At 34.1% G+C, this 27,530-nt stretch overlaps 1 protein-coding gene across 1 annotated transcript in view; it reads left to right on the top strand.

Annotated features, from left to right (window-relative positions):
• The window catches only part of LOC138713290 (lysosomal alpha-glucosidase-like), a 56,957-nt gene extending 33,431 nt beyond the window's left edge, over window positions 1–23,526 (top strand). The window contains exons 11-18 of the mRNA XM_069845270.1: window positions 1,051–1,184; window positions 3,597–3,748; window positions 4,060–4,208; window positions 8,226–8,310; window positions 11,280–11,461; window positions 12,570–12,658; window positions 14,533–14,729; window positions 22,018–23,526. Of these exons, the coding sequence (XP_069701371.1) occupies window positions 1,051–1,184; window positions 3,597–3,748; window positions 4,060–4,208; window positions 8,226–8,310; window positions 11,280–11,461; window positions 12,570–12,658; window positions 14,533–14,729; window positions 22,018–22,080 (1,051 nt within the window). The 3' untranslated portion in view covers window positions 22,081–23,526. The remainder of the gene's footprint in view (window positions 1–1,050; window positions 1,185–3,596; window positions 3,749–4,059; window positions 4,209–8,225; window positions 8,311–11,279; window positions 11,462–12,569; window positions 12,659–14,532; window positions 14,730–22,017) is intronic.
• Window positions 23,527–27,530: the final 4,004 nt, after the last annotated feature.

Below are 27,530 nucleotides of genomic sequence, written 5' to 3'. Positions count from 1 at the left end.
ATATAGAGAGAAAAATTGGTAGAGTTCCTGGGTAGCTCATTGGTAGAGCATTGGTATGTTTAACCAAAGGTCCTGGGTTCGGTACCGGGCCCCGGAACAATTTTTCCCTCAAAATTATTCAAATGCAATGCATTTCACGTCTCGCGAGGTGATGACTTGTAAAACATATAATGCTGTTAATATTTTATAAAAAAATGAATGTGTTAATATCTATTGAAGGAAGATAATCCATTAGCGTAGGAACAAGAATAAAATTACCCAAACTGTAACATTAAAAATTGCAGAAAACTGTAAAATAATATACAAGTTGTGAGTCAATAATCTGTACAAAACTTTCATGATTTTCCATTAAACATGTACATATTTTAAAATTCCAAAAAAGGAACAAAATGGCAGCTTGCAGTGACGCAAACATTATTGTTTGTTTGTATGTAAATATATTGTGAATTTTCTCAGTATGAATATTCAGTAATGTTATCCTTGAGCTCTAGCATTGAACACATTATTCTTGCAACTCTGTTTTTAAGATTACAGAGAAATGGAAACAGCACGAATTTGCATCATTATTTCTTACCATACTAGTTTAATTCGAATAACAAGTGAATGAACATACTTTACTTCTTTTTTTCAGTTTCCAGTATGTATTGAATCCTTAATAACACATCTTCCCCCTGGCAAAATATTATTTACCTCAAACAAACACAGCCCTCTTCTACTATATCGAGGTTCAGCTATAACGCTGTTGTTAAGTATGTCCTCCAACAACCACGCTATGTCAGGCTTTTACTGTATTATCGATTTGTAAGCCAAGAAGTTTGGTCGTTTCTATTAGAGACCTGTTGTTAATTATTAAGCTTGAAATTTGCGAGCTTGAATTTTGGCAGGATTTAAATTGGATTGTGTTAATTTTGTTACAATTTCATATTAATTTATTGGCTGAAAACCAATCATATATATTGAGGAGAATTGCCTCTCTTGAAAATTGGAATGTATTAGAGTTAATTAATTTAAATGAAATATTGTTTTAATTTATGTGAAATATTTTTGCAGTGCAATGGCTGAAATCAGAGAGAAGCGACCTTTTGTAATCTCTCGTTCAACATTTGCTGGTCATGGTCAATATGCTGGTCATTGGAGTGGAGACATAGTATCAAATTGGTACGACATGAAGATGACTATACCACGTACGTTATATTATTTATACTATTTACTGTGAACATACTTACTTTCAGTACTTTGAAATTTGTAGTAGTACCTAATGCCCAGGCACTTGGACGTTAGCCATTTGCCTTACACCGGGGACAGAACAACTAGAGGCTTCAGTGACGTCACTACAGAAGAATTCACACACAGCAGAATTGTTCGTTGCACTACAAACTGAAGACATTGACCACTTACTTTGACTGATCCAGCTGCGCTCTACAATACAATAACTTCTGTTCAGAAAATGTTTTGCAGATGAATAGTAACGTACCTGCTAGTGCGGAAGGAGGGGGTGGTCGGACCACTTAAAATTAACGGCCTCCAAGCTTCTAGATGTTCTGTCCCCGGTGTAATTTGAAATTTATATGAGGGTCATTTCATAAGTCATGGCAACTATGTTATATCTATCTCCCGAATAACCGAAAATGTGGTTAGTTCAATATATACGTTTGAAGACCTGTTGTACACTGCTACTACCATGTTGCGTCTGTGTACATTGGTGGCTAGTTGACAACACACGCAAAAGTTAGTATGCTAGGGACTGTGCTCCAAGATGAATGTAAGTAAAGTTGAACAGTGGTCGTTTTACCTAACTTCAGTTCAAAAGGCAGTTTGCCCAACTTTCAGGCACTGTGATTTAATACTGCTTGATATATAGAAACGAATTAGAAAATCTTATACAAGAAATAGAAAGCATCTGATTCCAGTACTAACTTACAAATATTAATCGTCTGCAGAAAAGGGACAAAGAAAAACAAATAAGATCAAATGAAACATAACATAGTGAGATCAAAATGTGAGATTCCCTAATTTTTGAGATAATAATGTTGGTGGTGTTGTGATGATGATGATGATGATGTCGATTATTATTATTATTATTATTATTATTATTATTATTATTATTATTATTATTAGTGTGTATGTACAGTATATATGTGAGAATTTATGTATGTGCGTGCATATGTGTGTTTCATAATCTTTGCAGGTTACATCATTAGCTTGATGTGACTTTGTGTGTGTGTGTGTGTGTGTGTATATAATAAGTTCACTTTCCTTTTCCTATTTCTCCCCCCACATCCCTCTCTCTCCCCTTCGTCACTCTCAAGCTATGAGTTAATAGTACATTATGCAACGAGCCTATAATGATAGTAATTAAGACGCGAGGATGTTTATGAAACGAGCGCAAGCGAGTGTCTTAATTACCAATATAGGCAAGTTTCATACGACTTTTTATGCTCGACCATATTTCTGACTTGAAATTATTCATAAGTATTCATTTTATTCTTATGTGACTGGGGAGCGAACTGACCTTGTGCAATCTCGTAAATTGTGAGATGTGCACAGACGCGAAAGTATTGATTTTTTCCGGGCAACGAATGTCGACGACCTTGATATAACCTAGAGAGTAAACTTGATATAACCTTGAAATTGAATTCGACATTGAAAAACGAGATGACAAATTGAATTTATTTCAATATTATTTACAATTAACGCTAATTATTATAGTAACAGAACATAACCTTCTGCGACATGACGTTTTGCTAGTTGTCTTTCGATTGCATATCCGAGAATAATCGAAAATCTGAACTTTAATGAATAGGTGTACTTTCATTAAAGGACTGCTGCCAGGTGTATAATTACTACATTTCGGCATGGTCGAGCATAAAAGTAATTATTTAATAATAGTGGCACTCATTATTGAAGTGGTACTGCTTTATATTAATGTTTGCTGTTCTTAGGTTATTTATTATGATTAATTATACTGCATAATATAGTATTATTGTGAAGTACCGAAGTACATATGATATTTCTGCGCAGGAATTCTGCATTATCATATGATATCATGAAGTACTTCGGTTCTTCACAATAATGTGTAAATAATCACTTAGTGATTTAAGACGGCACTCATTCTGATGGATCCTGACCACTTAGTCACTCGTAATGAGTGCACCTCTGCACATACTGTGTTGGACATTGTGCCACTGTCACACATCTGTGACACAGTGCATGAGGGTTGGCCACTAAAGGGAAACCAAGAGGTGGAACTTAAACTGAAAGAATTCAATCTGATATCGGAACTGGAATCTGGTGTGGCTTAGTGGATAAAGTGTCAGCACATAGAGCTGAAAACCCAGGTTTGAGTCCCGGTACCGGAGAGAATTTTTCTCTGCTGCACCCACCCTTCATCATGCATAATATAAGATCGATTCCTGGAGGGGTCAGAAATTTTCGTGTAAAATTTCTACCTCGGAACTAGGAGAGATGACAGTGCACAACCTCTAATCACTAGATCTAATTATAATACTTCCAACATTTCAACTGAGAAAGTTTTAAGTTTTACATTTATTATGAATGTCAATGTTTTATATTTATTAAGAATGAACTTATTACAGAGCTTCTGAACTTCGGAATGTTTGGAATTCCGTTAATGGGTGCTGATATATGTGGGTTCAATGGAAATACAACTCCAGCATTGTGCCAACGCTGGAGTCAGTTGGGTGCATTTTATCCGTTTTCTCGCAATCACAACACTGATGATGGCATAGTAAGTATTTTTTATTTGCCTTAGGTAATTAATTGTGGAAATTATGAATGACAGACTTTCTGAATGTAATGACAGCTACTGTGAATTGGTAGTAGGAGTATAATATTTTCTTTTTGACATCATTGATTTTTAAATTTTTGAAGTAATAATTTACAGATATATCCCATTATATGATAGTTTGTCACTTTACGTTGTAGAACATCAAATGCAAAAAAGGAAGTAAAATACATACAAGTATGCAAGAATGAATTTAGAACGTATTCAAGGTAATTAGTAAGGAATAAATAATTAAATATATTTTATTTTTTCAGCCGCAGGACCCTGTCGCATTAGGACCTGCTGTGGTTCAATCAGCCCGCAAATCTCTGCTCACACGATACTCACTGCTCCCATATCTGTATACACTCTTCTGGAAAGCTCATATGGATGGTGATACTGTTGCAAGACCTTTATTTTTTGAGTAAGTTGTATTTTTAAGGAAATAATGTTTGTGATTTTGAAATGTTTGAAAGATTACTATAGTATACTTACTTACAAATGGCTTTTAAGGAACCCGAAGGTTCATTGCCGCCCTCACATAAGCCCGCCATCGGTCCCTATCCTGTGCAAGATTAAGCCAGTCTCTATCATCATACCCCACCTCCCTCAAATCCATTTTAATATTATCCTCCCATCTACGTCTCGGCCTCCCGAAAGGTCTTTTTCCCTCCGGTCTCCCAACTAACACTCTATATGCATTTCTGGATTCGCCCATACGTGCTACATGCCCTGCCCATCTCAAACGTCTGGATTTCAAGTTCCTAATTATGTCAGGTGAAGAATACAATGTGTGCAGTTCTGTGTTGTGTAACTTTCTCCATTCTCCTGTAACTTCATCCCGCTTAGCCCCAAATATTTTCCTAAGCACCTTATTCTCAAACACCCTTAACCTATGTTCCTCTCTCAGAGTGAGAGTCCAAGTTTCACAACCATACAGAAGAACCGGTAATATAACTGTTTTATAAATTCTAACTTTCAGATTTTTGGACAGCAGACTGGATGATAAGAGCTTCTCAACCGAATAATAACACGCATTTCCCATATTTATTCTGCATTTAATTTCCTCCCGAGTGTCATTTATATTTGTTACTGTTGCTCCAAGATATTTGAATTTTTCCACCTCTTCGAAGGATAAATCTCCAATTTTTATATTTCCATTTCCTACAATATTCTGGTCACGAGACATAATCATATACTTTGTCTTTTCGGGATTTACTTCCAAACCGATCGCTTTACTTGCTTCAAGTAAAATTTCCGTGTTTTCCCTAACCGTTTGTGTATTTTCTCCTAACATATTCACGTCATCTGCATAGACAAGAAGCTGATGTAGCCCGTTCAATTCCAAACCCTGCCTGTTATCCTGAACTTTCCTAATGGCATATTCTAAAGCTTAGTTAAAAAGTAAAGGTGATAGTGCATCTCCCTGCTTTAGCCCGCAGTGAATTGGAAAAGGATCAGATAGAAACTGACCTATACGGACTCTGCTGTATGTTTCACTGAGACACATTTTAATTAATCGAACTAGTTTCTTGGGAATACCAAATTCAATAAGAATATCATATAATACTTCCCTCTTAACCGAGTCATATGCCTTTTTGAAATCTATGAATAACTGATGTACTGTACCCTTATACTCCCATTTTTTCTCCATTATCTGCCGAATACAAAAAATCTGATCAATAGTCGATCTATTACGCCGAAAACCGCACTGATGATCCCCAATAATTTCATCTACGTACGGAGTTAATCTCCTCAAAAGAATATTGGACAAAATTTTGTACGACGTCAACAAAAGTGATATTCCTCGAAAGTTACCAGAGTTGGTTTTGTCCCCCTTTTTAAAAATAGGTACAATTACTATAGTATAGATTTTTTAAATTTTGCATCTTTAAATATCTATTTAGCTCCGTTTCTTCTCAGAGATGGATATAATAGAATTATAATTGTACAACATCTGTGTGTGGATGTCTAATATCGCTATAAGCTTCTTTAGAATCAATATCTGTTTTTTTTTTATCAAACTTTTAAAAAATATTGAAATAGTTCAAAGTCTTTCTGGCATTATTTTTCATTATCTACATATTTAAAAAGATGATTATATGTACATTTACACAGACAAAATACTGGACTGCAAGACGACTGGTGTCTTCATTGCCATGATCCAGAGCATTGGATACCAACCAACCAACATTTACACAGACAGTTGGCTCACTTTTGGATGATGAAGAAGGAACTGGAGCAGGTGCAACTTGCCTGTCCTTTCCTTTCCATAAAAATTTTGTAAAATCTACAACAAATTTCGACATAAATACAAACTTTTTTTTTCTTATCAGACTCTAAAGCTCCAATTCAGGCCATAAATTCAAGTACATTCCCTGAAATAAGTAAAGAAATCCATTTCATGTTAAAACATATTCAAAATTAAATAAAAACATAAGTTTTTTAATGGATTCCAGTCCCAGCCCACTATGGGATGAATTAATGTATATATTGAATGTATAAAATAAAATAAAATAAAACTATCTGCCCTTCAATAAGGGTGACCACAAGAATCCAGAAAACAAATGCATATATAAAAGTTTACAATCAAAGAATGAAAATACATACAGTGCATTTTAAAAGAAAATTAATGTGAAGGTGAAATCATATTACTTCAAATAGAGATGAAATTGAAAAATTTGAATTAAAAACTTTAGAATTTCTCTAAAGATTTTCTCAACATATTAAAATGTGAATTCCTTTGATTTTAAAAGTTTATAGGTGTATTTGAAGATTGTATCACGAACTCCAAAAAGAAGTCCGTGTACTGACGAACAATTAGCCGTGATGTTATACTGCTTGCTAAAATAAGGAATGCAAGATTCATAGATGATTCTCTTTTCATCATCAGTAAGTTTTGGCTGTTGTGCATCTCTTTCAAACCTGATAGTCGGGTCTAGTATTGTTCCTGTGTTCTTTTTTCTATCAGTGACAATATCTGCTCGTCTTGTTGAATCATCTTCCGAGATACAATGCACTTCTTCATGGACTTCCAATCCTTGTTGTCTTAGGATGTCATCAAGCATTGTCCTTACCCTGTGATGGCAGTTGTTCCGCAGTAATTCCGTCTTTCAACAGAAACCCAACACATGTCCAGGTGTTTCAGCCTTCACAGCCTGGGTTGTGGCAATGGGTTGTGTTGAATGTTCTACCTGGGACTGACCATATTGCAGAAAGGTTGCATGACATCTTCACAGCATTAATATATTTAGATTATGACAGCTAATATGTCGGCAAAGAAATTAACCAAAATCAAAAGAAAAACAAAATAATTTTCCATACAAGTTTATAAAACGAATTGTAGAAGAGAAAATTAGTTTCAACTATCTCCACGATTTAAAAGCTGAAAATTAAAATTCAAGATGAATGTATTCTTTGAAGCAACTGCCATGGTGTTTCACTGCTAGAACTCTGGAGCAAGGGGGCCTGAGTTCAAATCCTGCTCTACCCTGAATTTATAACTTGTGGTGGGCAAGCCTGTGGTCTAGCCAACACAGAGGTTTTCTCCATAAACTCCAGTTCCCATGTGACATTCCATCAATTCTCCATGATCATTTATTACAAGTGTAATGTATACTCACTGCCTATGGTGCACTCTGGATAGTCTCTGATGAACTAAGTGGTTTACACTTCTTCACACTAGTGACATCTGTGAACTTGCTTGTAGAGTTGGGAACAAATAGCAACAAGTCAAGGGCTCTACCATTGAAAAAAAAATTCTTTGAAAGATATGGAACATAGAATTGATTTATTATAATTTTTTTTTTCAAATTGCTTGTTATAAAGAAAAGACGAAAATACAATTGAATCGGTCGGAGCTAAAAGGAAGTACCGTCGCAAGGGGTGACTTTGTGCCATGAGGGTGACTTTGTGCCATTCGCGAAAAACGTATGGAAGTATTCTTTAAGACCGTGACAAGGTTTTAAAGTCTACTTCCTTACGTTTAGTAGTCTTTAAAACCTTGTGACGGTTTTAAAGACTACTTCCATACGTTTTTTTATTAAATGCGCGAATGGCACAAAGTCACCCTCATAGCACAAAGTCACCCCGCTCGACGGTAAGTCAAAATATGCAGTTTTGGGTTATGCAACAATTTGAACAACAGATGTCATGCGCATTGAACAGAGGAAGAAGGAACTAAGACTTTTAAATATTCTTTTGTCTTCTATAACATAAAAATATAATATTTGTGTTATTAGTGGAATGTTTTTTGCTCCTCCTGAAAAGTTGTAAAAAGTGACTTAATTCCTTTTAGCTCCGACTGATTCAATTATGGAACACTTGGTAAACTGTGAATCTCTCAAGACTTGTGTAAACTTTTAATTTTTTTTTTTTTTAAGAAAAGTGACTTTGAATTCTTAAGTACAATAATTTAATTTATTGTATTTCTTTGTAACAGATTTCCATCAGATGTACAAACATACAGTATTGATGAACAGTTCCTCTGGGGTTCAGCATTAATGATTATTCCTGTTCTGGAGGAGGTGAGTAAGTAGTATATATTTATAGCTCCTAGAACTACTTCTAGAAATAAGGAGATAGGTTTAGAAGTAAACTCCGAAAAAACAAAGTATATGATTTTGTCTCGTGACCAGAATATAATACGAAATGGAAATATAAAAATTGGAAATTTATCCTTTGAGAAGGATGGAGAAATTCAAATACCTTGGAGCGACAGTAAAAAAATATAAATACACTCAAGAGGAAATTAAACGTAGAATAAATATGGGAAATACCTGCTGTTATTCAGTTGTAAAGCTTTTGTCATCTAGTCTATTAAAAAAAAAAAACTGTGCTAAGTGTCAATTTTTTAAATTTAATTTTATTCAATCTAAGGGAGGAACATCCATATGAGAATATCATTATTCTCCTAAAATTCAGAAGATAATATTCTGAATTACGACATAAAACAGATGATTAGTAACTTTTGACAAGTTAATAGCCACCATTTAGAATTATCATGCTGTCATCACCAAATTTTCTGTTACGTCCGGAATATGAGAAGAAAGGTATGGAAAACCTTAGCATATGTCAAATTTTGAAGAAAAACTAAATATTGTTGTTATGTTATTAAAAGCAAGAAGGATAATGACATTGTTTTTAAATAATGAGCATTAAATGTATGGGTAATTTTCATGTAAATTACAGATTATACTAATTGTATTTTGGAAATGTTATATTGTCATTTAGTGAAACTCATCTATCTCTTTCGTTTTTCTTTTTTAATCTGGCTATTTTTTCAGTATGTTAGTCAACTACCTCTTTCGTTTTTTTTTTTTTAAATCTAGCTATTTGTTTAGTATGTCAGCTAAGTGGAATAGTCAGTTGTAAGCAGCCAGCTCATTATGTTTCCTTCTTGCATAAGGAGAAAGCAGATTGACCTTTGAAATGTCATGCTTTTCAGACATATTTACAACAATAAAGGTTTAAAAAAGAAAAAAAAATCATTTCGAATAAAATAAAATAATTCCTTTCAGCATAAAATAAGAACTTGGATACTGGTATAGTGTTTTGTCCCCCTCCTCTCTCCATCAGAGATCACTACACCGCAGATTTAAGAGTGTATGTGGTTACTTATAAATATCTGATGTAATAAAATTCGTTAGTCGTAGATTTTGTTCGCCAAAAGTTTCATTTTCTTTTATTCAGAAATATTTATGAGAAATACTCATGATGAATTTTGACGTAGTTAAGAAATGGCAGCTAAATTTTACTTCTTTTCAGAAAGAAGCCATATACAGCCAAGTTTGAACCCTGATCCATAGCTCTAATGGCAAACAGGGCAAAAGCTCGGTCACTGAGAATGATATCACATTTTGTTTAGAATTTTATCACATGGTCTGAATGACACTTATTTGCTGATTGTAATGTTTTAATAACTGGATCATATGGACTGTGGAGCAGCGCTGACTATACTCACCACTAGTGACCAGTCTGTGCTGAGCTACGTGAAACAAAAGAGAATCGAAATGTTGATAGTAAAAATTCGTGTCTATATTCTTTAACAAATCATTTCATTAGTGAAGTGCAAGATTTACGGGTTTTCTGAATGCCTAAAAGAGAATGCACCTTTTCGAAGCTATTATAACATGTTATTGCAGTGAAATGAAAGAGAAATATGATGTTATGCAGAGAATATTATTGAAATCGACAATGCGTCTTATTGACACTCATGTGCCTCCTCATCAAACTCTACCTAATCTTATCACTGACATTGCGTCTAATTGACACTAATATATCTCATTATCAAACCTTACCTAACCTTATCACTGTTAGTGCGTCTAATTTATAGTAATCTTCTCATCAAACTCAATCCTCTCAGTAATGTTGAGAAGAAGGGAGGGAAAGAGGAAAAAGCCAAATTTCTCCTGGTAATGACGTCACAGATACACAAGCCCACATATTGACATCATCTTAATAGCGTGGTTGAAAGTTGTGGTACCTAATTCTCTAGTTTAGCTTTATGTGTTAATTAAGTTGATTATAAAATTTTTGCATATGCTGATGATTTATTATTAATAGGAAGAAATGAGGTTGAAATAAGACAGATTTATAGAATTAATGGAAAAAGCACAAAACATTGGATTAAATATTAACGAGAGTAAAACAAAATATATGGTAATCACTAAAATAAAAAGGATTCCCAATAGACTTAAAATAAAAAAAATTATACTTTTGGTGTTTTGATAAACAATTCTAATGACAGAAAACATGAAATACTTAATAGACTACATAATGCAAACAAAACTTTTTATGCTGTTCACAAATTATTATCTTCCCGTTTTTTAACCAGAAATTTAAAAATCATTTTGTACAAAACACTAATCCAACCTGTACCATTATATGGATCAGAAACATGGAGCTTAACTAAAAAGAAAAAAAACACAAATTAATGGTTTTTGAAAACAAAGTGTTGAGGAAAATTTTTGGGTACCAATTTTTGACCCACTTGAAAACAAGTGGAAAATTCGACATAATAATGATATTCACATACTTTATAATCAACCGACAGTTTTAGATGTAATAAGGACCAGAAGATCAAATTGGGCAGGACATGTTATATGTATGGATGACTGGAGCAGCGTGAAACAAATATATATGAATACCTTTAACAACAGAAGGCGACTGGGAAGACCTCGAAATAGATGAAAAGATAAAATTCAGAAGGAATGCAGGGAAATGGGAATTACTAACTGGGAGGAACTAGCAAAAGACAGAACAGAGTGGAAGCGTTTTGTGAAATCGATATGGAATCTAGATGCTCCATAATGTCCTTTGATTGATTGATTGATTGATTGATTGATTGATTGATTATTATGAATTTTGCTCATTCTGGCCTCTGTCAGTTTCAGCAGTTTACCTTACGTATCGTCAATTAATGTTGCTAGTTTGAAGTAAAGATACACTGTTTCATTTTAGGTTTGTACCTGTATGTTATCATTCTGTTCTCTAGGGTAAGAAAGAAGTAGCAGCGTACCTTCCAGATGCATTGTGGTATGATTTCTACACTTTGGCTCTAGTCCCAGCTAGTGGTAAACAGCACACATTGCCTGCACCATTAGATACCATCCCATTATTGATACGTGGGGGAAGCATCATTCCAACTCAGGCCCCAAACATGACAACTACAGAAAGGTATGATTGAGACATTTCTCATAGCTTGGGAAAGAGAATACAGTTTTTTAACATGGGAGAATTTCCAAATATGACGTACTGTGGCTCTTATCAGTTTGAGAAAAGGTAGTGAAGAGGTTCAGATATAAGAACAGTTCGAGTCAGTGATTATTATGTAATTGCATTCAGTTTTATGTATGTATAACTTAATGGATGATGTTATTCCAGGGAACACTTCAATTAACAATAATTATACAACAATAAAAGTGTATTATGTTCACAAGAATGGAATTATTTGACTGGCTTCGTGACATTTGTTGTTGTTGTTTTCTAATGCCAGGCATTTGAAAATAAAGTCATTTGACCTCTTGAACTCCAATACTTTTCAAAGATATTATCATGGCCAGCCACTGAAGCACAGATTTTGAGGTGTTCCGAATCCATCTCTTGGTCTGAGTTACACAATGGGCAGTTAGGGGACTGATATATTCCAATTCTATGCAGGTGTTTAGCCAAATAATCATGGCCTGTTGCCAATCTAAATGCAGCTACAGACGATTTTCTGGTAAATCGGGAATTAACTGTGGATTTTGATGCAGAGAGTTCCATTTTTTCCCTTGAGATTGTGTTATCAAATTTTGTTTGTTGAAGTCTAAGTATGTAGATTTAATAAATCTTTTCACAGAGTAATACGTAGATTTAGTAACAGGTCTGTAAGTAGCAGTGCTGCCCTTCTTTGCTAAAGCATCCGCATTCTCGTTTCCCAGGATTCCACAATGGGATGGTATCCATTGGAATACAATTCTTTTATTGAGTGATATTAATTGAGACAGCATTTTAGTTATTTCTGCTGTTTGAGATGAAGGTGTGTGTTTAGAGAAGATTGATAGAATAGCTGCTTTGGAGTCTGACAATATAACTGCATTTCGTGACATTTAAATAGATCAATATGTCCATAAGATTTAAATATATTTGAAATTGTTCAGTTAAAACATTTTATGAATAAAAATTGACATTAAAAAGTGTCCTGCATTATGGAATTTATATATTATTCTTTGTTATTTCATTTATTATTAAAACTTGAACATATTATGATATTAATTGTGGAATTGTTATGCTCTATTTACAGCCGGAAAAATTATTTTGAACTACTCATTGCTCTTGATAAAGATGGGCTTGCCGAAGGCACATTGTATTGGGATGATGGAGATTCTCTCAGTGAGTATAAATTAGTTATTAGTTTGTCTTAAACCTAATTATATAGATTTTAAATTGTACACCACTTCATGCTGGTTCTCTAACTATACGTGCAAGTAACATAATGAATCATCCTGCACAGTTGCATGTGTCAACTGTCTCAACATAAATTTATTTATATTTTTAGCACTTTCATACCTGCTGTCATTCATAATTTATTAGTTTTCTGCAGTTTAATGAGTGTTTGTTTATAGTCGTTCCTCTTACGTATTACGTATATTACAAAATTTTAAGTATGTATTATAAAAAATCACTCATCAATCATGTTGAAACAGTGGTGAGTTCAAACAACTCGCTGTTGAAGTGAACATTGAAGACTTTCTCCAAGCTGTCCATCACAAACGGTCAGCGCGTCTGGCCGTGAAACCAGGTGGCTGGGGTTCGATTCCCGGTCGGGGCAAGTTACCTGGTTGAGGTTTTTTCCGGGGTTTTCCCTCAACCCAAGATGAGCAAATGCTGGGTAACTTTCGGTGCTGGACCCCGGACTCATTTCACCGGCATTATCACCATCTCATTCGGACGCTAAATAACCTAAGCTGTTGATAAAGCGTCATAAAATAACGTACTAAAAAAAAAATCCATCACAAATCGATGTCAGTTGTCTTGGAATAATGCACAATACAGGGAGAAGGAGAGAGATTTTTCTGCATGCTAATAGAAAACACCACTTGGAAATTATTTCATTATTTTCTATCACACCTGCCATAACATTTCCCACTTTCTTACTGCTAGAGAACAATGATTAAGCTCTGGAATTTTCAATTATATAAAGGAATATCAGATGAAAGCAATCTTTGCAAAAATCTCCGTAATATTAAGAATTTTTTGAAAATGGGGTATGTGAAGAGGAAGCTGCTTCACCTAAAAGAACTTGCCTAGAGGTTGCACATGAAGCGGGCATTCTATGTTTATTACCTGTTAAATGCTGCAAGACTTGAGATTGCTGATCCGCATTTACAGATTTCCCACATTTTTGACAGAGCAGAATTTTTACACCACTTGTAAAATTTCCACTAAATTCAGCAACATATTGCTGCAAGTGAGAATGAACATTTGACTTCACTTTTGGCATTATATCCCCAATCTCTTCACTTATGTACTGGAGACTATTCGAGTCGAATGCATTGCGTCAGCTATCATTTCATAGATAAGGGATTCCCCTTCGAAAATGCGAGAAATCAAGTGTAGTTAAGTTCACTACTCAGTATATATAATAAAGAAATTCACATGGTGTTTTCATTAATATATAGTATGTACAAGTTTTTGGATTGAATTAAAAAATTAGAACAAAGAAAAGAATTTAAATATTAATATAGTTATAGCTGAATTATTTAAAATGTGTGTTTACATAAAATGTAAAGAATTGGCCAAATCTTGTTCATAACAGAAAAGAATGGCGTAAATTAATTGAGAAGGTCAAAACTTCGACGAAATTGTAGCACCTACTGAAGAAGAAGATTTGCATAAAAATATTACAAAAATATATATTTTTATATGAAATAAAATTTCATACACAAATTACCGTGTTCTGGTTCGGAATTTTTCTTTTTCATCTATAAGCAAAAAAAAAAAAAAAAAGTTGTTTACATAAAAATCCGTTCCCTAGTATTAACTGTATCATGGTCAAGATGAAATACTAACATAATTTGGCAATGCCATCTGTTAAAAGTGTTTGAGAAATCTAGAAACTACATGAAAATCTGTATACACAAATAATAGTAATATGTTTCCATCTTTAAAAAGTCTTTTCTTTGAATTCTATGAAACATATTACATGTTCGAAATGGGATTATAAACTAAAACGTTCCTAATTATTTTCTTTTTCATTGTAACAGATTCATATGCTGATCGTCGATACAACTTGGTGAACTTCACCTTGGCTGAGTCTAAAGTAACAGGATCTGTTATGTGGTGGGGATATGATGACGCTCCTCCCTTAGGTAAAGTCACTGTCCTTGGAATACAAACAACAGTGAAGTCCGTGTTTGTAAACCAAGCTTCCAAACCTTTCTCATATGACACTATTAACAAGGTGAGTTTAATCTTATAATATTTTTAATGAGAGAGATTAAACAATTGGACTGAAAGGAAACGGAATTTGATTCTCAGTGAAGATGTGACTTCATTTCTGCTTTGTAACTTTCAGAACTGTCCTAGTGTTCCTTTCTGTTGTCCACACCTGTGGAGTAGCAGTTAACACGTCTGGCCGCGAAACCAGGCGGCCCGGGTTCGATTCCCGGTCAGGGAAATTTACCTGGTTGAGGTTTTTTCCAGGGTTTTCCCTCAACCCATTATGAGCAAATGCTGGGTAACTTTCGGTGCTGGACCCCTCACTCATTTCACTGCCATTATCACCTTCATCTCATTCAGACGCTAAATAACCTAAGATGTTGATAAAGCGTTATAAAATAATCTACTAAAATAACAAAAATTCCTTTCTGTTGGACACAGTTTTTTTTAGCTGTAAGTGATTTAGTTAGAGTAATATACTGGGTGTTCAGTTCAAAGTGTGTCATGGCTTGCTGTATGCCGTCATGTGGCTAGCCGATGAGCCTAGAGAATTCAGTCTTCCTACATTTCCGCAGAGAGAAGTTGCCTAGTAAGTACGGCGTTCATTCTGAAGAGTACGTACCGATACGTACAGTAACGCCGGTAGTGGCAGGAATGTGAACTGTTTGGAAACACGTACAGTCGGGATATGGGGATAGGGTTAAGACGATTACTTACGTATTTGTTGACATTAACTTCGACAGTCAACATGGACACGGAGCATTTGATTTGTGTTGTCGAATGTTGCCATACGCAACCAATGATAACAAATACTCTGCGTACGACTTGCTCATGCAAAACACAGTTCGAAAGAGGTTATGGTAGCACACAGACCGTACAGACCACCATCTGTTGCTACGACGTTCAAGTTATATTGTACACGTTCTCAAGTTCAGATTGAACGCTTTGAATAATAGGCAACTTCTCTGACATATAAGGTGAAACTCGCTTCAAATCGGCGACTCAACAACAGTGACGTCATGACACACTTTGAAATGAACACCCAGTATTTACCGCCTAGTTCCTACTATGTCAACGAGATGAAAGCCTATAATCTCCTATTAGTTCCTATTCGACCTCATAGGTTTATTGGATATCTTTTAATTATCTTCTATCATATTATTACCACCATTGATTATCAGAGACATGATATATAACAAAATACGCGAAATGGTGTATTCATTATATGGCTGAAGTGCCTAAATGGCGTCAACGTTCATTTTATTTTGTGGTCCAAAATTAGATAATATCAACGTGCATTTTCTGAAATGTACAGACCTAGAAACAAAATTTGGGCAACATAATTTTACTACGTTCCAGATACAATCCATTGCACATGTGCAGTAAACAAGAGCGCCTAAATGTATGCTACTTGTAGACAGTCTTGCGAAAGTTGTTACCTACATAGAAGAGGACTACTACCAAGACATTCATTCTGTACATTCTGAAATGTCTAAACAAAAGTGCATAGGTTCATGAGTAACTCATTATAGCTTTGTATTACTGATATACACTGTTAAGCGGCACTTTAATAGTCTGCAGTAGCACTATCAGCCTTCATCATGTGGCGTGCAAAATAGTTGCAAAGTATGTCTTGTATCACCTTTATAAATTTAGAAAAGGCTTTTGACTAAGTGAATAAGAATAAATTATGGGCTATTATGAGAGAACAATGCTATCTATTGCGACTCAGAAATAAGAATAAATACGAGAAATGCAATAACTGAAGAAATTTTAATCAACAGAGGTGTTAGACAAGGCTGTACTATTTTTAACATTTATATCAATGACATCATCTAAAATTGGAAACGGTTATTAATTTTGATATAAAATTGAATCGGGATACAAGTATGAACATTTTATTATACTACTTACAGACCTGTTACTAAATCTACGTATTACTCTGTGAAAAGATTTATTATATCTACATACTTGGACTTCAACAAACAAAATTTGATAACATAATCTCAAGGGAAAAAATGGAACTCTCTGCATCATAATCCACAGTTAATTCCCGATTTATCACGCAAATCGTCTGGAGCTGCATTTAGATTGGCAACAGGCCATGATTGTTTGGCCAAGCACCTGGATAGAATTGGAATATATCAGTCTCCTAACTGCCCATTGTGCAATTCAAATCAAGTAATGGATTCGGAACACCTCAAAATCTGTACTTCAGTGGCTGACGATAACAATATCTTTGAAAAATATTGGAGTGCAAGAGGTCAAATGACTTTATTGTCAAACGGCTGGCATTAGAAAACAACAACAACATTTTATTATACACTGATGATATAATATTGCAAAAAATTGAAGAGGACCTGCAAGTCTCTCTGTACCATGTAAATAATGTATGTAAATTATATAATTTTAAAATATCAATAGAGAAGACGAAAATAATGGTCTTTTGGGGCATATCGCTTGTGAGATCAAAAATCACGCTTGGTGGAGAACCTAGTAAACAACTAAAAATATTAACTACTTAGGATATGAATTAAATGTAAATAATGAAGTGGAAAAAGATACAACCAAAAAAATATCAAAATTTCAAAATAAATGCGGTACCATTCGTCAGACACTTAAAAATAAAACAAGAAATGAAACCAGGTTAAAGTTTTATAAAACAATGACTGTACCCACTTTGGTCTTCGGTACCGAAACATGGTACTTACACAGAAATCCGAAAGTAAAATACAGAGTGCAGAAATGTGATTTATGAAAAGTACAAAAGGGTGCACAAGACTAGACTAAGAAATCAAGAAATAAGGGACGAACTAAACATCTATGCCATAAAAGATAAAATAAAAGATTACATTGACAAGTGGTTACAACATGTAAGTAGAATGTCAGATACAGGACTCCCCATATTAGATTTGGAATACAAACCAATGGGAATGAGAGAAGTTGGATGACCCAAAAGCATTGGCAAGATCAACTCTGAAATCGGAACAGGCAGATGCCTAAACCATGAAGTGGAGGAGGAGGAGGAGGAGGAGGAGGAAGAGTATGTCTTGTAGAGTTAGTTATTCACTATTCATACATTCGGTTCTATTCAAGGGCAGGTCTTTCACTGCAAACCCAGCTTTCTCCAATCTTTTCTATTTTCTGCTTTCCTCTTTGTCTCCAAATATGATTCATTCCTTCCAGTGCATCCTTCAGTAGGCAGTTTCTTCTCAGTCAGTGACCCAACCAATTCCTTTTCCTCTTCCTCATCAGTTTCAGCATCATTCTTTCTTCACCCACTCTTCCCAACACAGCTTCATTTCGTACACAACTTAATTTATTCATCATGATCACGAATTTATCATTCATCATCATGTTAGGTTTTAGACCTATTAATGACCAGTTTCTGGAAAGACATTTATCTGTATATCTACAGTTATGTTTGATTTAACATTCATATATGTTTAAAATGAGTTTCGAAAACAACAGTCGTCTTCATCTTCACAGTTATCAGTTGATTCTACTTTCACTGCAGCTAGTTCTGTAGTTACGTTTCTTTTAGTACAGATTCTAACAAATGCCAGTATTACTGTTTCGTATTTTTTAATGGCGGGTACTTGATTCTGCGTCATAATAACTGATGATAAATAATACAGTTTAAACATACTTCTATGCCACATCAGTAAATTTAAAAATGCAGTTATATTGTCGGACTCCAAAGCAGCTATTCTATCAATAGTCTCTAAACACACACCTTCATCTCAAACAGCAGAAATAACTAAAATGCTCTCTCAATTAATATCACTCAATAAAAGAATTGTATTCCAATGGATACCATCCCATTATGGAATCCTGGGAAACGAGAATGCGGATGCTTTAGCAAAGAAGGGCAGCACTGCTACTTACAGACCTGTTACTAAATCTATGTATTACTCTGTGAAAAGATTTATTAAATCTACATACTTAGACTTCAACAAACAAAATTTGATAACACAATCCCAAGGGAAAAAATGGAACTCTCTGCATCAAAATCCACAGTTAATTCCCGATTTACCACGAAAATCGTCTGTAGCTGCATTTAGATTAGCAACAGGCCATGATTGTTTGGCCAAACACCTGCATAGAATTGGAATATATCAGTCCCCTAACTGTCCATTGTGCAACTCAAACCAAGAAATGGTTTCGGAACACCTCAAAATCTGTGCTTCAGTGGCTGGTCATGATAATATCTTTGAAAAATATTGGAGTGCAAGAGGTCAAATGACTTTATTGTCAAATGCCTGGCATTAGAAAACAACAACAACTTAATTACTTACAAATGGCTTTTAAGGAACCCGAAGGTTCATTGCCGCCCTCACATAAGCCATCGGTCCCTATCCTGAGCAAGATTAATCCACTCCTATCATCATATCCCATCTCCCTTAAATCCATTTTAATATTATCCTCCCATCTACGTCTCGGCCTCCCTAAAGGTCTTTTTCCCTCTAGTCTTCCAACTAACACTCTATATGCATTTCTGGATTCGCCCATACGTGCTACATGCCCTGCCCATCTCAAACGTCTGGATTTAATGTTCCTAATTATGTCAGGTGAAGAATACAATGCGTGCAGTTCTGCGTTGTGTAACTTTCTCCATTCTCCTGTAACTTCATCCCGCTTAGCCCCAAATATTTTCCTAAGCACCTTATTCTCAAACACCCTTAACCTATGTTCCTCTCTCAAATTGAGAGTCCAAGTTTCACAACCATACAGAAGAACCGGTAATATAACTGTTTTATAAATCCAACTTTCAGATTTTTGGACAGCAGACTGGATGATAAGAGCTTCTCAACCGAATAATAACATGCATTTCCCATATTTATTCTGCATTTAATTTCCTCCCGAGTGTCATTTATATTTGTTACTGTTGCTCCAAGATATTTGAATTTTTCCACCTCTTCGAAGGATAAATCTCCAGTTTTTATATTTCCATTTCGTACAATATTGTGGTCACGAGACATAATCATATACTTTGTCTTTTCGGGATTTACTTCCAAACCTATCACTTTACTTGCTTCAAGTAAAATTTCCGTGTTTTCCCTAATCGTTTGTGTATTTTCTCCTAACATATTCACGTCATCCGCATAGACAAGAAGCTGATGTAACCCGTTCAATTCCAAACCCTCTGTGTTATCCTGAACTTTCCTAATGGCATATTCTAGAGCGAAGTTAAAAAGTAAAGGTGATAGTGCATCTCCCTGCTTTAGCCCGCAGTGAATTGGAAAAGCATCAGATAGGAACTGACCTATACGGACTCTGCTGTATGTTTCACTGAGACACATTTTAATTAATCGAACTAGTTTCTCGGGAATACCAAATTCAATAAGAATATCATATAATACTTCCCTCTTAACCGAGTCATATGCCTTTTTGAAATCTATGAATAACTGATGTACTGTACCCTTATACTCCCATTTTTTCTCCATTATCTGTCGAATACAAAAAATCTGATCAATAGTCGATCTATTACGCCGAAAACCGCACTGATGATCCCCAATAATTTCATCTACGTACGGAGTTAATCTTCTCAAAAGAATATTGGACAAAATTTTGTACGACGTCAACAAAAGTGATATTCCTCGAAAGTTACCACAGTTGGTTTTGTCCCCCTTCTTAAAAATAGGTACAATTATGGACTCCTTCCATTGTTCTGGTACAATTTCCTTTTCCCAAATAGCAAGTACAAATTTATAAATTTCGCTATATAATGCACTTCCACCCTCTTGTATTAATTCTGCTGGAATTTGATCGATAACATATACGTAAATATTAATTCTTTATGTAATTTAGGATAAATATTCCACGTTTCTATGACATGTTAGGCTACTTGTGTTTATAAAGACAATTTCATTTCATTTATTATATTCCATAGATCTTACATGAGCAATGAAGCTTTAAGATGTGGAACAAGTCAAAATTTTACAATATTACTATTACAATTTTTACAATATTTTCAATTTTTACAGTTTTACAATTTTGTAATTTTCTACAATTTTTTTACAATATTTTGGCGAGATGTAGTGAGATGATGTGAGGCCCGAGGATTCGCCAAAAGATTACCCGGCATTTGCCTTATCGTTGGGGAAAACCTCGGTAAAAACCCAACCAGATAATCAGACCAAATGGGGTGAAATGAAGTGAGGCTGAGGACTCGCCATCGACCATCTGGCTTCAGTTCTACAGCAATAATATTGACGGATCAGTTCAATCAATTAATCTTCTTAATGTATCCAGCTGTTTGCTGACAACATAAAGTCCACTATAGTCCACTGTAGTCTATTCAGTTATTGTTTTTCACGAGAAATGAGGGGTATTTTTTATTGGTGTTCATTATAGATGCCTGTTGCTAGTAGCCAGAGTTGGGGTGTTGACGGGCCAGTTCAAAAGGGAAATAACTCAAAATTTAAAGTTTCGAGAAAGCTGCACTTTGTAGCTTAATATTGCTGTGAAAACTCCAATTAACACACACTAATTAGAAAGTTACAGTACATATAAAACATCATTAACAGAATTTAGAGTAATTTCAATGATCCTTGGCTTTTTCACAGCAACATTAGCTTTAAAATGCATGTTTATCAAAACTTTAAATTTTGAGTTGTTTCCCTGGCCCGCCAATATAATATTTATTATATTGTATTATATTACATTACGCATGTTATGTTATGTTATGTTATGTTATGTTATGTTATGTTATGTTACATTACGTTACGTTACGTTACGTTACGTTACGTTACGTTACGTTATATTACAAAATCAAATGTCATAATTTTGTGGTTATAGTGCTGTATAATCCATTTACATTATGCATTATAAGTGATTTCATTTAGCTGTGGCTTTTGAATAATAATTAAAGAAAATTAACTATAATCTGCAGTGTCATTTGCAATGTGGTAGAGGAACTGAATTACTGTGAAGCTCTTAAAATGTGTAATGAGAAAGTATTTGCCACATGTGTTGAAATATTGTAAAATTACTAAATGTCAAGTTTCGTAAAAAATTACCTTTAATTTTTTAATTTAACCAATGGAAGCAGAGATATTTTATATCTGTTCACATATCAGGTCATATATTGGAAACGACAGATAGATTAGAGAAATTGCGAATATATGATTACTGTTACTTTTATCTTAATGTTTTAACCGGAATTGTATGTGACAAGTTCATCAGAAATTATGGAACCAGATCATTCTTTCATTTGGAAACCAAAAATGTTTGAACATTTATGCACAGGTAAAGTGAGTTTAAAAAATCGTGTTTAATCCTAATTTTATTATTTATTCTGTTTGCAGTTCCTGAAGGTGGAAAATTTGAAGGTTCCTCTGAATGATACACTCTCTATACACTGGGTGTAAAAAGAAACTTTTATATACTATATCTGTACTTGTAAAAGTGTTTCAAGTCAGAGAGTGAGGCATGGTTACTGTATTTTAATTAAAATTACACAAATTTGTCTAATTCAGGTTAAGATTATGATAATCATTGACTGCAATAGAAGAGTTTTCCATGATTTTGTTACAGATATTTCACATATCTCCAGTACAATATTTGCTACTGACTGAACTTTCAAGTTGTATTTAATTCTGACTGATTTTATTTGTTAATCTAATTCATTACTTAGTTTTAAACTTGGCACATCACCTTCAAGAAGAATTAAACACATATATATTTTAGTGATCACTTGTGTTTTTACACTTCCATATTTAATTTGTGATCTGAATAAAATACACAAATGTCCAGTCAACAATACACAGTCAATCTCTTAATGGTGAGAAAATACATATCACTGTTATAGGAGACATTGCATAATATGTCCAATGCAACTGTCTCACTAAGGCACAATTCCAAAGATTTGAATTGTTCTTTGAGTCCAAATCTGACCATTTAAAGACACAATTTCATATTCATATTTTGTCCTAAGATATAAAACATGCTTGTAACATTTTTACCAGATCACTTCAATACATTGTTTACAAGTGTTGAATTTTATGAAGAAAAAACTGTTAATTCAAATACTTGTTCTAACGAAAGTGTTTTGTCTAAAACAGGAATAAGAAACTTTGTGTTGTAATCCGAATCTTCATGTCCTTGCTCATGATTGAACTTGTAGTATTACAACTGTCGATACATTTTTGACAACAGACCGTTGACATGTGCCAAAGAATTTTTGTACTGATTGCCAATTATTTCCTTTTAGAATAGGCATTTATGATTTTTGTGATATATTAAAAAAAAATTAAGCCATTATTGTGAAAGGGGCAAAGCGAAGACTGGCTAACAGCCCTTACGTGCCAAATTGATCGTGAAATTAATTTTCTTCTCTTAGATTCTAATGCAGTAGTAATTAACATATTGTTTAAACTCATCAGTGCTTTTACTGCTGACTAGTTTGAAATCTCTGATGAGTTTGCAGGAAATTCAAGAAATGTGTGAAGAGTTTGCTTGAAAACTGAACATTTCTCATTAATATACAGTGAAACCCTGGATTATGAGCATAATTCGTTTCGAAAACGTGCTCTTAATCCAAAACACTCGCATATCAAAGCGACTTTCTCTATAAAAATAGTGCAAACTTAGATTAATTCATTTCATAACCTTTTATTCATATAAAGCACAGTATAATTTAGGTAAAATTCAATACAAATTACTTTACTCTATTTTGTTTTTTGAGTGTCTTTCATCTGTTTTACTGCTTAGCAAACTTCTTGAACTGCTAAAGAAAATATTTTCACTATCGCTAACGGAGTCACTTCTGATTGCTTGACTGACTGCGATCTTTTGCTTTGACTAAGAACCTATCCAATGACACCTGCTTTTGCCTCGTTTTGAAGATTTTGCAGAAATGTGACATTGCATTGTTGTTAAACAGATTTATCTCACGCACTGCTTCAGCCTTATCGAGGTGATGAATTTGGACAATTCTGTACTGCTTCCCACTTTTTACATACGTCTTTAATCTCATTTGATGCGAGATATTCGTCTGCTCTTTTCTCCTCTTCCTCCTCAGACGAGATTCCTTCCATTGCGTCTTCCTATTGCTCACAAGTGAAGCAAGTTATGTACAAATCGTGCTGCTCGTATTGCAAGACATCGCTCGTTTATCAAACAAAAATGTTTCCTCATTGTTCACTTGTTTTGCAAATCACTCGCAAATCGAGTTCCTTGTAATCCAAGGGTTTACTGTATTTGGTGAATCTGTTGACAGATGGTACCCAATGGACTTTGGAAAGAAACAGTCACTAAAACCATCTTCCCATTTTATTGTTCTGATGTGTTTTAAATTTCATATATGCGACATAAATTCAGAAGTGTAGGTGGTACTAGTTTGAAGAGATTATTATTTTGCTTTCATTACATATGAAAATGAAACTTCGAAGTTCATGAGTGTTAAATGGATTTTTCACAGCATCCTGCAGACTTATCATTTGTAATTTGAGATGTTATAAATTATGTTTAAACCTAGAGGACATCGTCGACCAGGAAGACCTTTAAGAAGACTGCTAGATGGGGCCGAAACTGGTCTACAGAGGCCTAATTCGTGAAGGATGATGATGATGATGATGATGATGATAAATTATGTTTCTGATACAGTAGTTTTCTTTTTAAATACTTTTATTGTAGTAATAAAAGTTACTCTTCAATAAATCAGAAGTTAAGTACAGAATTTTGTACATGTGATAACCGATATGATGGCACAAATGATAAAAACCCAAAAGCATTACTAAACGACATTTCATACAAGTTGAGAGGATGCGAAGGCATTTCTTTCCCCTTCTACTTGCCCTCAGTCCGTCAGTAACAGACCGGTAGCTGTTACATTTTATACCTGCACCCCCCAAGTTGTCCACACAAGAAAATAAAATATTAAATGAAGTACATAAGTGGATATAAAATACAGTGACACAGATGCTTGACAATATTATATGTTTGAGTATATTTTAGTGTCATTCTTACAATATTTTTAACTAATAATTAATTAAGTTAAGGGATGCTAGTTTGTATTATGAAGTCAGGGGGGAGTGATACAGTGCAGATTGTCCCATTGTGTATGCTTAGAGTAGCAACTAGCGGTGAAGAAAACATTTATCTTCTGCTGTCAGTAGCTTTTTAATGTGCCAGTTGATATAAACAACAACAAAATGAAATACAAACGCTTAGTATAGATTTTCGAAATATAGATTACCGGTAAACATTTTCAATAATAAGAATTTTCACTATGTTCAAAGTCAATTAGTCGAACATTAGTAAGATAGCCAGTAGCATCTTCCCCTGCACGGAAGGTAAAGATTGTGAGTAGAGGGGAAAGCCTATCAACCAAACTGAAATGGGGATTAGTAAATGGAATTAGAAATAATATTTGTGAAATCATCAGCCCTCTAGTGAGGATGACCACAAATTATGTTTTTTAAGTCGTAAGTTAATTAAAAAAAAACAAACACATTAAGGCCCAGTTGCAGAAATGCAAATCATATCAGTCCCTGATCATCAATCAGTTAATGTCTGATTTATTTGATTGTTGATTGCGTTGCACGAAAGTGAATCTCCAATCAACTTGTCTCAATTTACTAATTGCTGATTTAAGAAAGAAATACATTTGGCATCAGCGCTATTTAGCAATCACGGTCAATTTGATGCTCTTTAAGAGTGGAGAAACGAATGCATAAAGTAGTAATAGTAGTTTTATTTTGCCTGGCAGAATTAAGGCCATAAGGTCTTCTCTTCCACTCAACCAGTAGGTGCTAATCAAGAAAACAAATGAATGCTTCGCAGTTTTGTTTTGTAGAAGTAAAACGGGCAGATGCCATCTACAGTAGAACCTCTATTATCCATCGTAATGAAGGGGGTGGGCTGAACTGTTAATAGAAAAAATCGGATAATCCGTACCATGAAAAATTTTCGTAAATTTAGTGAATAATGCACTTTGGTAAGTTCCTCCATGGTTTTGTATTTAACATGCTAGGTAGTGGATCAAAAGTCTATTAATTTAGGTAAGTCTGGTTGTCAACGACGGATTTTTAAGGGAAAGTGTCTGCCTGTGGAAAGATAGGAATAATGGAGGTCTCGTGTTGTAGATTTACATACTTCATACACACCAATCTCGTATTCTGATGCGAGATGAGCCACAGTTTCTCTTTCCTCAAACCACTCAATTTTTTAGGCCTACACCTTTTTTTTTCGATACTTAGCACAAGATTTGTTTTGACACCCGTAGAAGAATTTTTATACAGATGTTATACAGTATGACAACTCGAACAGTAGACCATATTGTGTGTAGGTAAAGGCTTGTAATAACACTCTAGAAAAATAACGTGCTAATACAATTTATAGTGATATTTCTGCAGCAAAAAAAAAAGAAAGTGAGAGAAAGATAGACAGATAATCCAACAATCGGTGAATAGGGTGACAGATAATCGGGGTTTACTGTATATAGACTCACAGAATAAAAGAAATGAATAGCTAAAAACGTTAGGAGCCACATTTTTCTGATAATAATAGAGCCTTCTTATTAAAATATCGTAGAGGGCTTTATGAATGTAATAGAAAATAAGAAGAGGGATGGTGTTTGGATGATGCATAAAAAAAAATACATAATTTTTCGGTCCCGTCTCGGAAATCATGTCTTTCACCATATGACATGACGTCAGACATCACTTATAGATACTTCATGTTGTTTGAAAATTTCTTTATCAGAAGAATCTAGTAGGTCATTTTAGAACAATGTATCTACTTTAACTATTTTCTATTATAAATTACTATAAGTGCACTATAAACAACATACACTTCATCAATTATCAGTCACTAATGAGCAAAAATCTCTTGATCAAATCTGATGGAAGATCGATTTCCAATCAAATACTGATTATTCTTTCTGCAACGAAAATAGAACTGATGGCCAGTCAAACCCACCTTGACTGTTGATCATATCTGATTGGCTTTTCTGCAACCAGACCATTGAAATGATTGTTTTACAAAGCATTTGTTGGAAATAAAATGTATGCATCTCGATAGTGATACATTCATACGAGCAGCCATACCATTTCAAGAAACAATTCATGCATTTCCTGTGATAGAAGAAACTTATTTCCTTCGTGTTGTTTGTTATATTATATAAGCATGTTTATGCATAGATTTAAGTACACTTTTGAAAGGAACAGGTACAGGATACTACAGTACATATTTTAAATTTAACTTTAATTACTGTTGTACTATTTTTATGTTTGTAAATAATTTAAGCTATTTCATTTTGTTTTTGATGTTAAATATAGAACTACACTTGTTAAGGAAACAACTTGTTATGGAGGTAACTCATTGTATAAGAAGAAATGAAAGTCCGTACTTACCAGTTGTCAGTCTTGACTGCATAAGGTAATATTCAATAAGGAATGGATCTATTTCATTAACAGTTATTGTACAGTTTTCATAAGTATATTTTTGTGAGTAAAAATGTTTTAATAATTGTACCTCGAAATATTAAATAAAAGCCAAAGGATTTTGAAAATTCATATTTTTCACAAAAACTTTGGGTTTATTTTTAGCATATTTCTTCTAACATTGTGGAAAAACGGTTATTTAATGGAGAAAATTTATGTACTTGAAGTTTAAAAATATAAATGGAATAAAAACTGTGCATGTGCCAATCAAAACTATCTGAAGTATTACATCGTTACATGTGTAACTGTTAGGAATTTATATATTTCAGATTTTGTTTTTAACCAGTTGAAGACAAAGCGGAAAGAATGCTACATGTCACATGACTGTGGTATTGAGATAATCCTCAGTATGATGTCGACATGAAACATTCTTC

The sequence above is a fragment of the Periplaneta americana genome, chromosome 14 (genome assembly GCF_040183065.1).
Source record: "Periplaneta americana isolate PAMFEO1 chromosome 14, P.americana_PAMFEO1_priV1, whole genome shotgun sequence".
Lineage (NCBI taxonomy): Eukaryota > Metazoa > Arthropoda > Insecta > Blattodea > Blattidae > Periplaneta > Periplaneta americana.
This window is presented reverse-complemented; position numbering and strand designations above follow the sequence as displayed.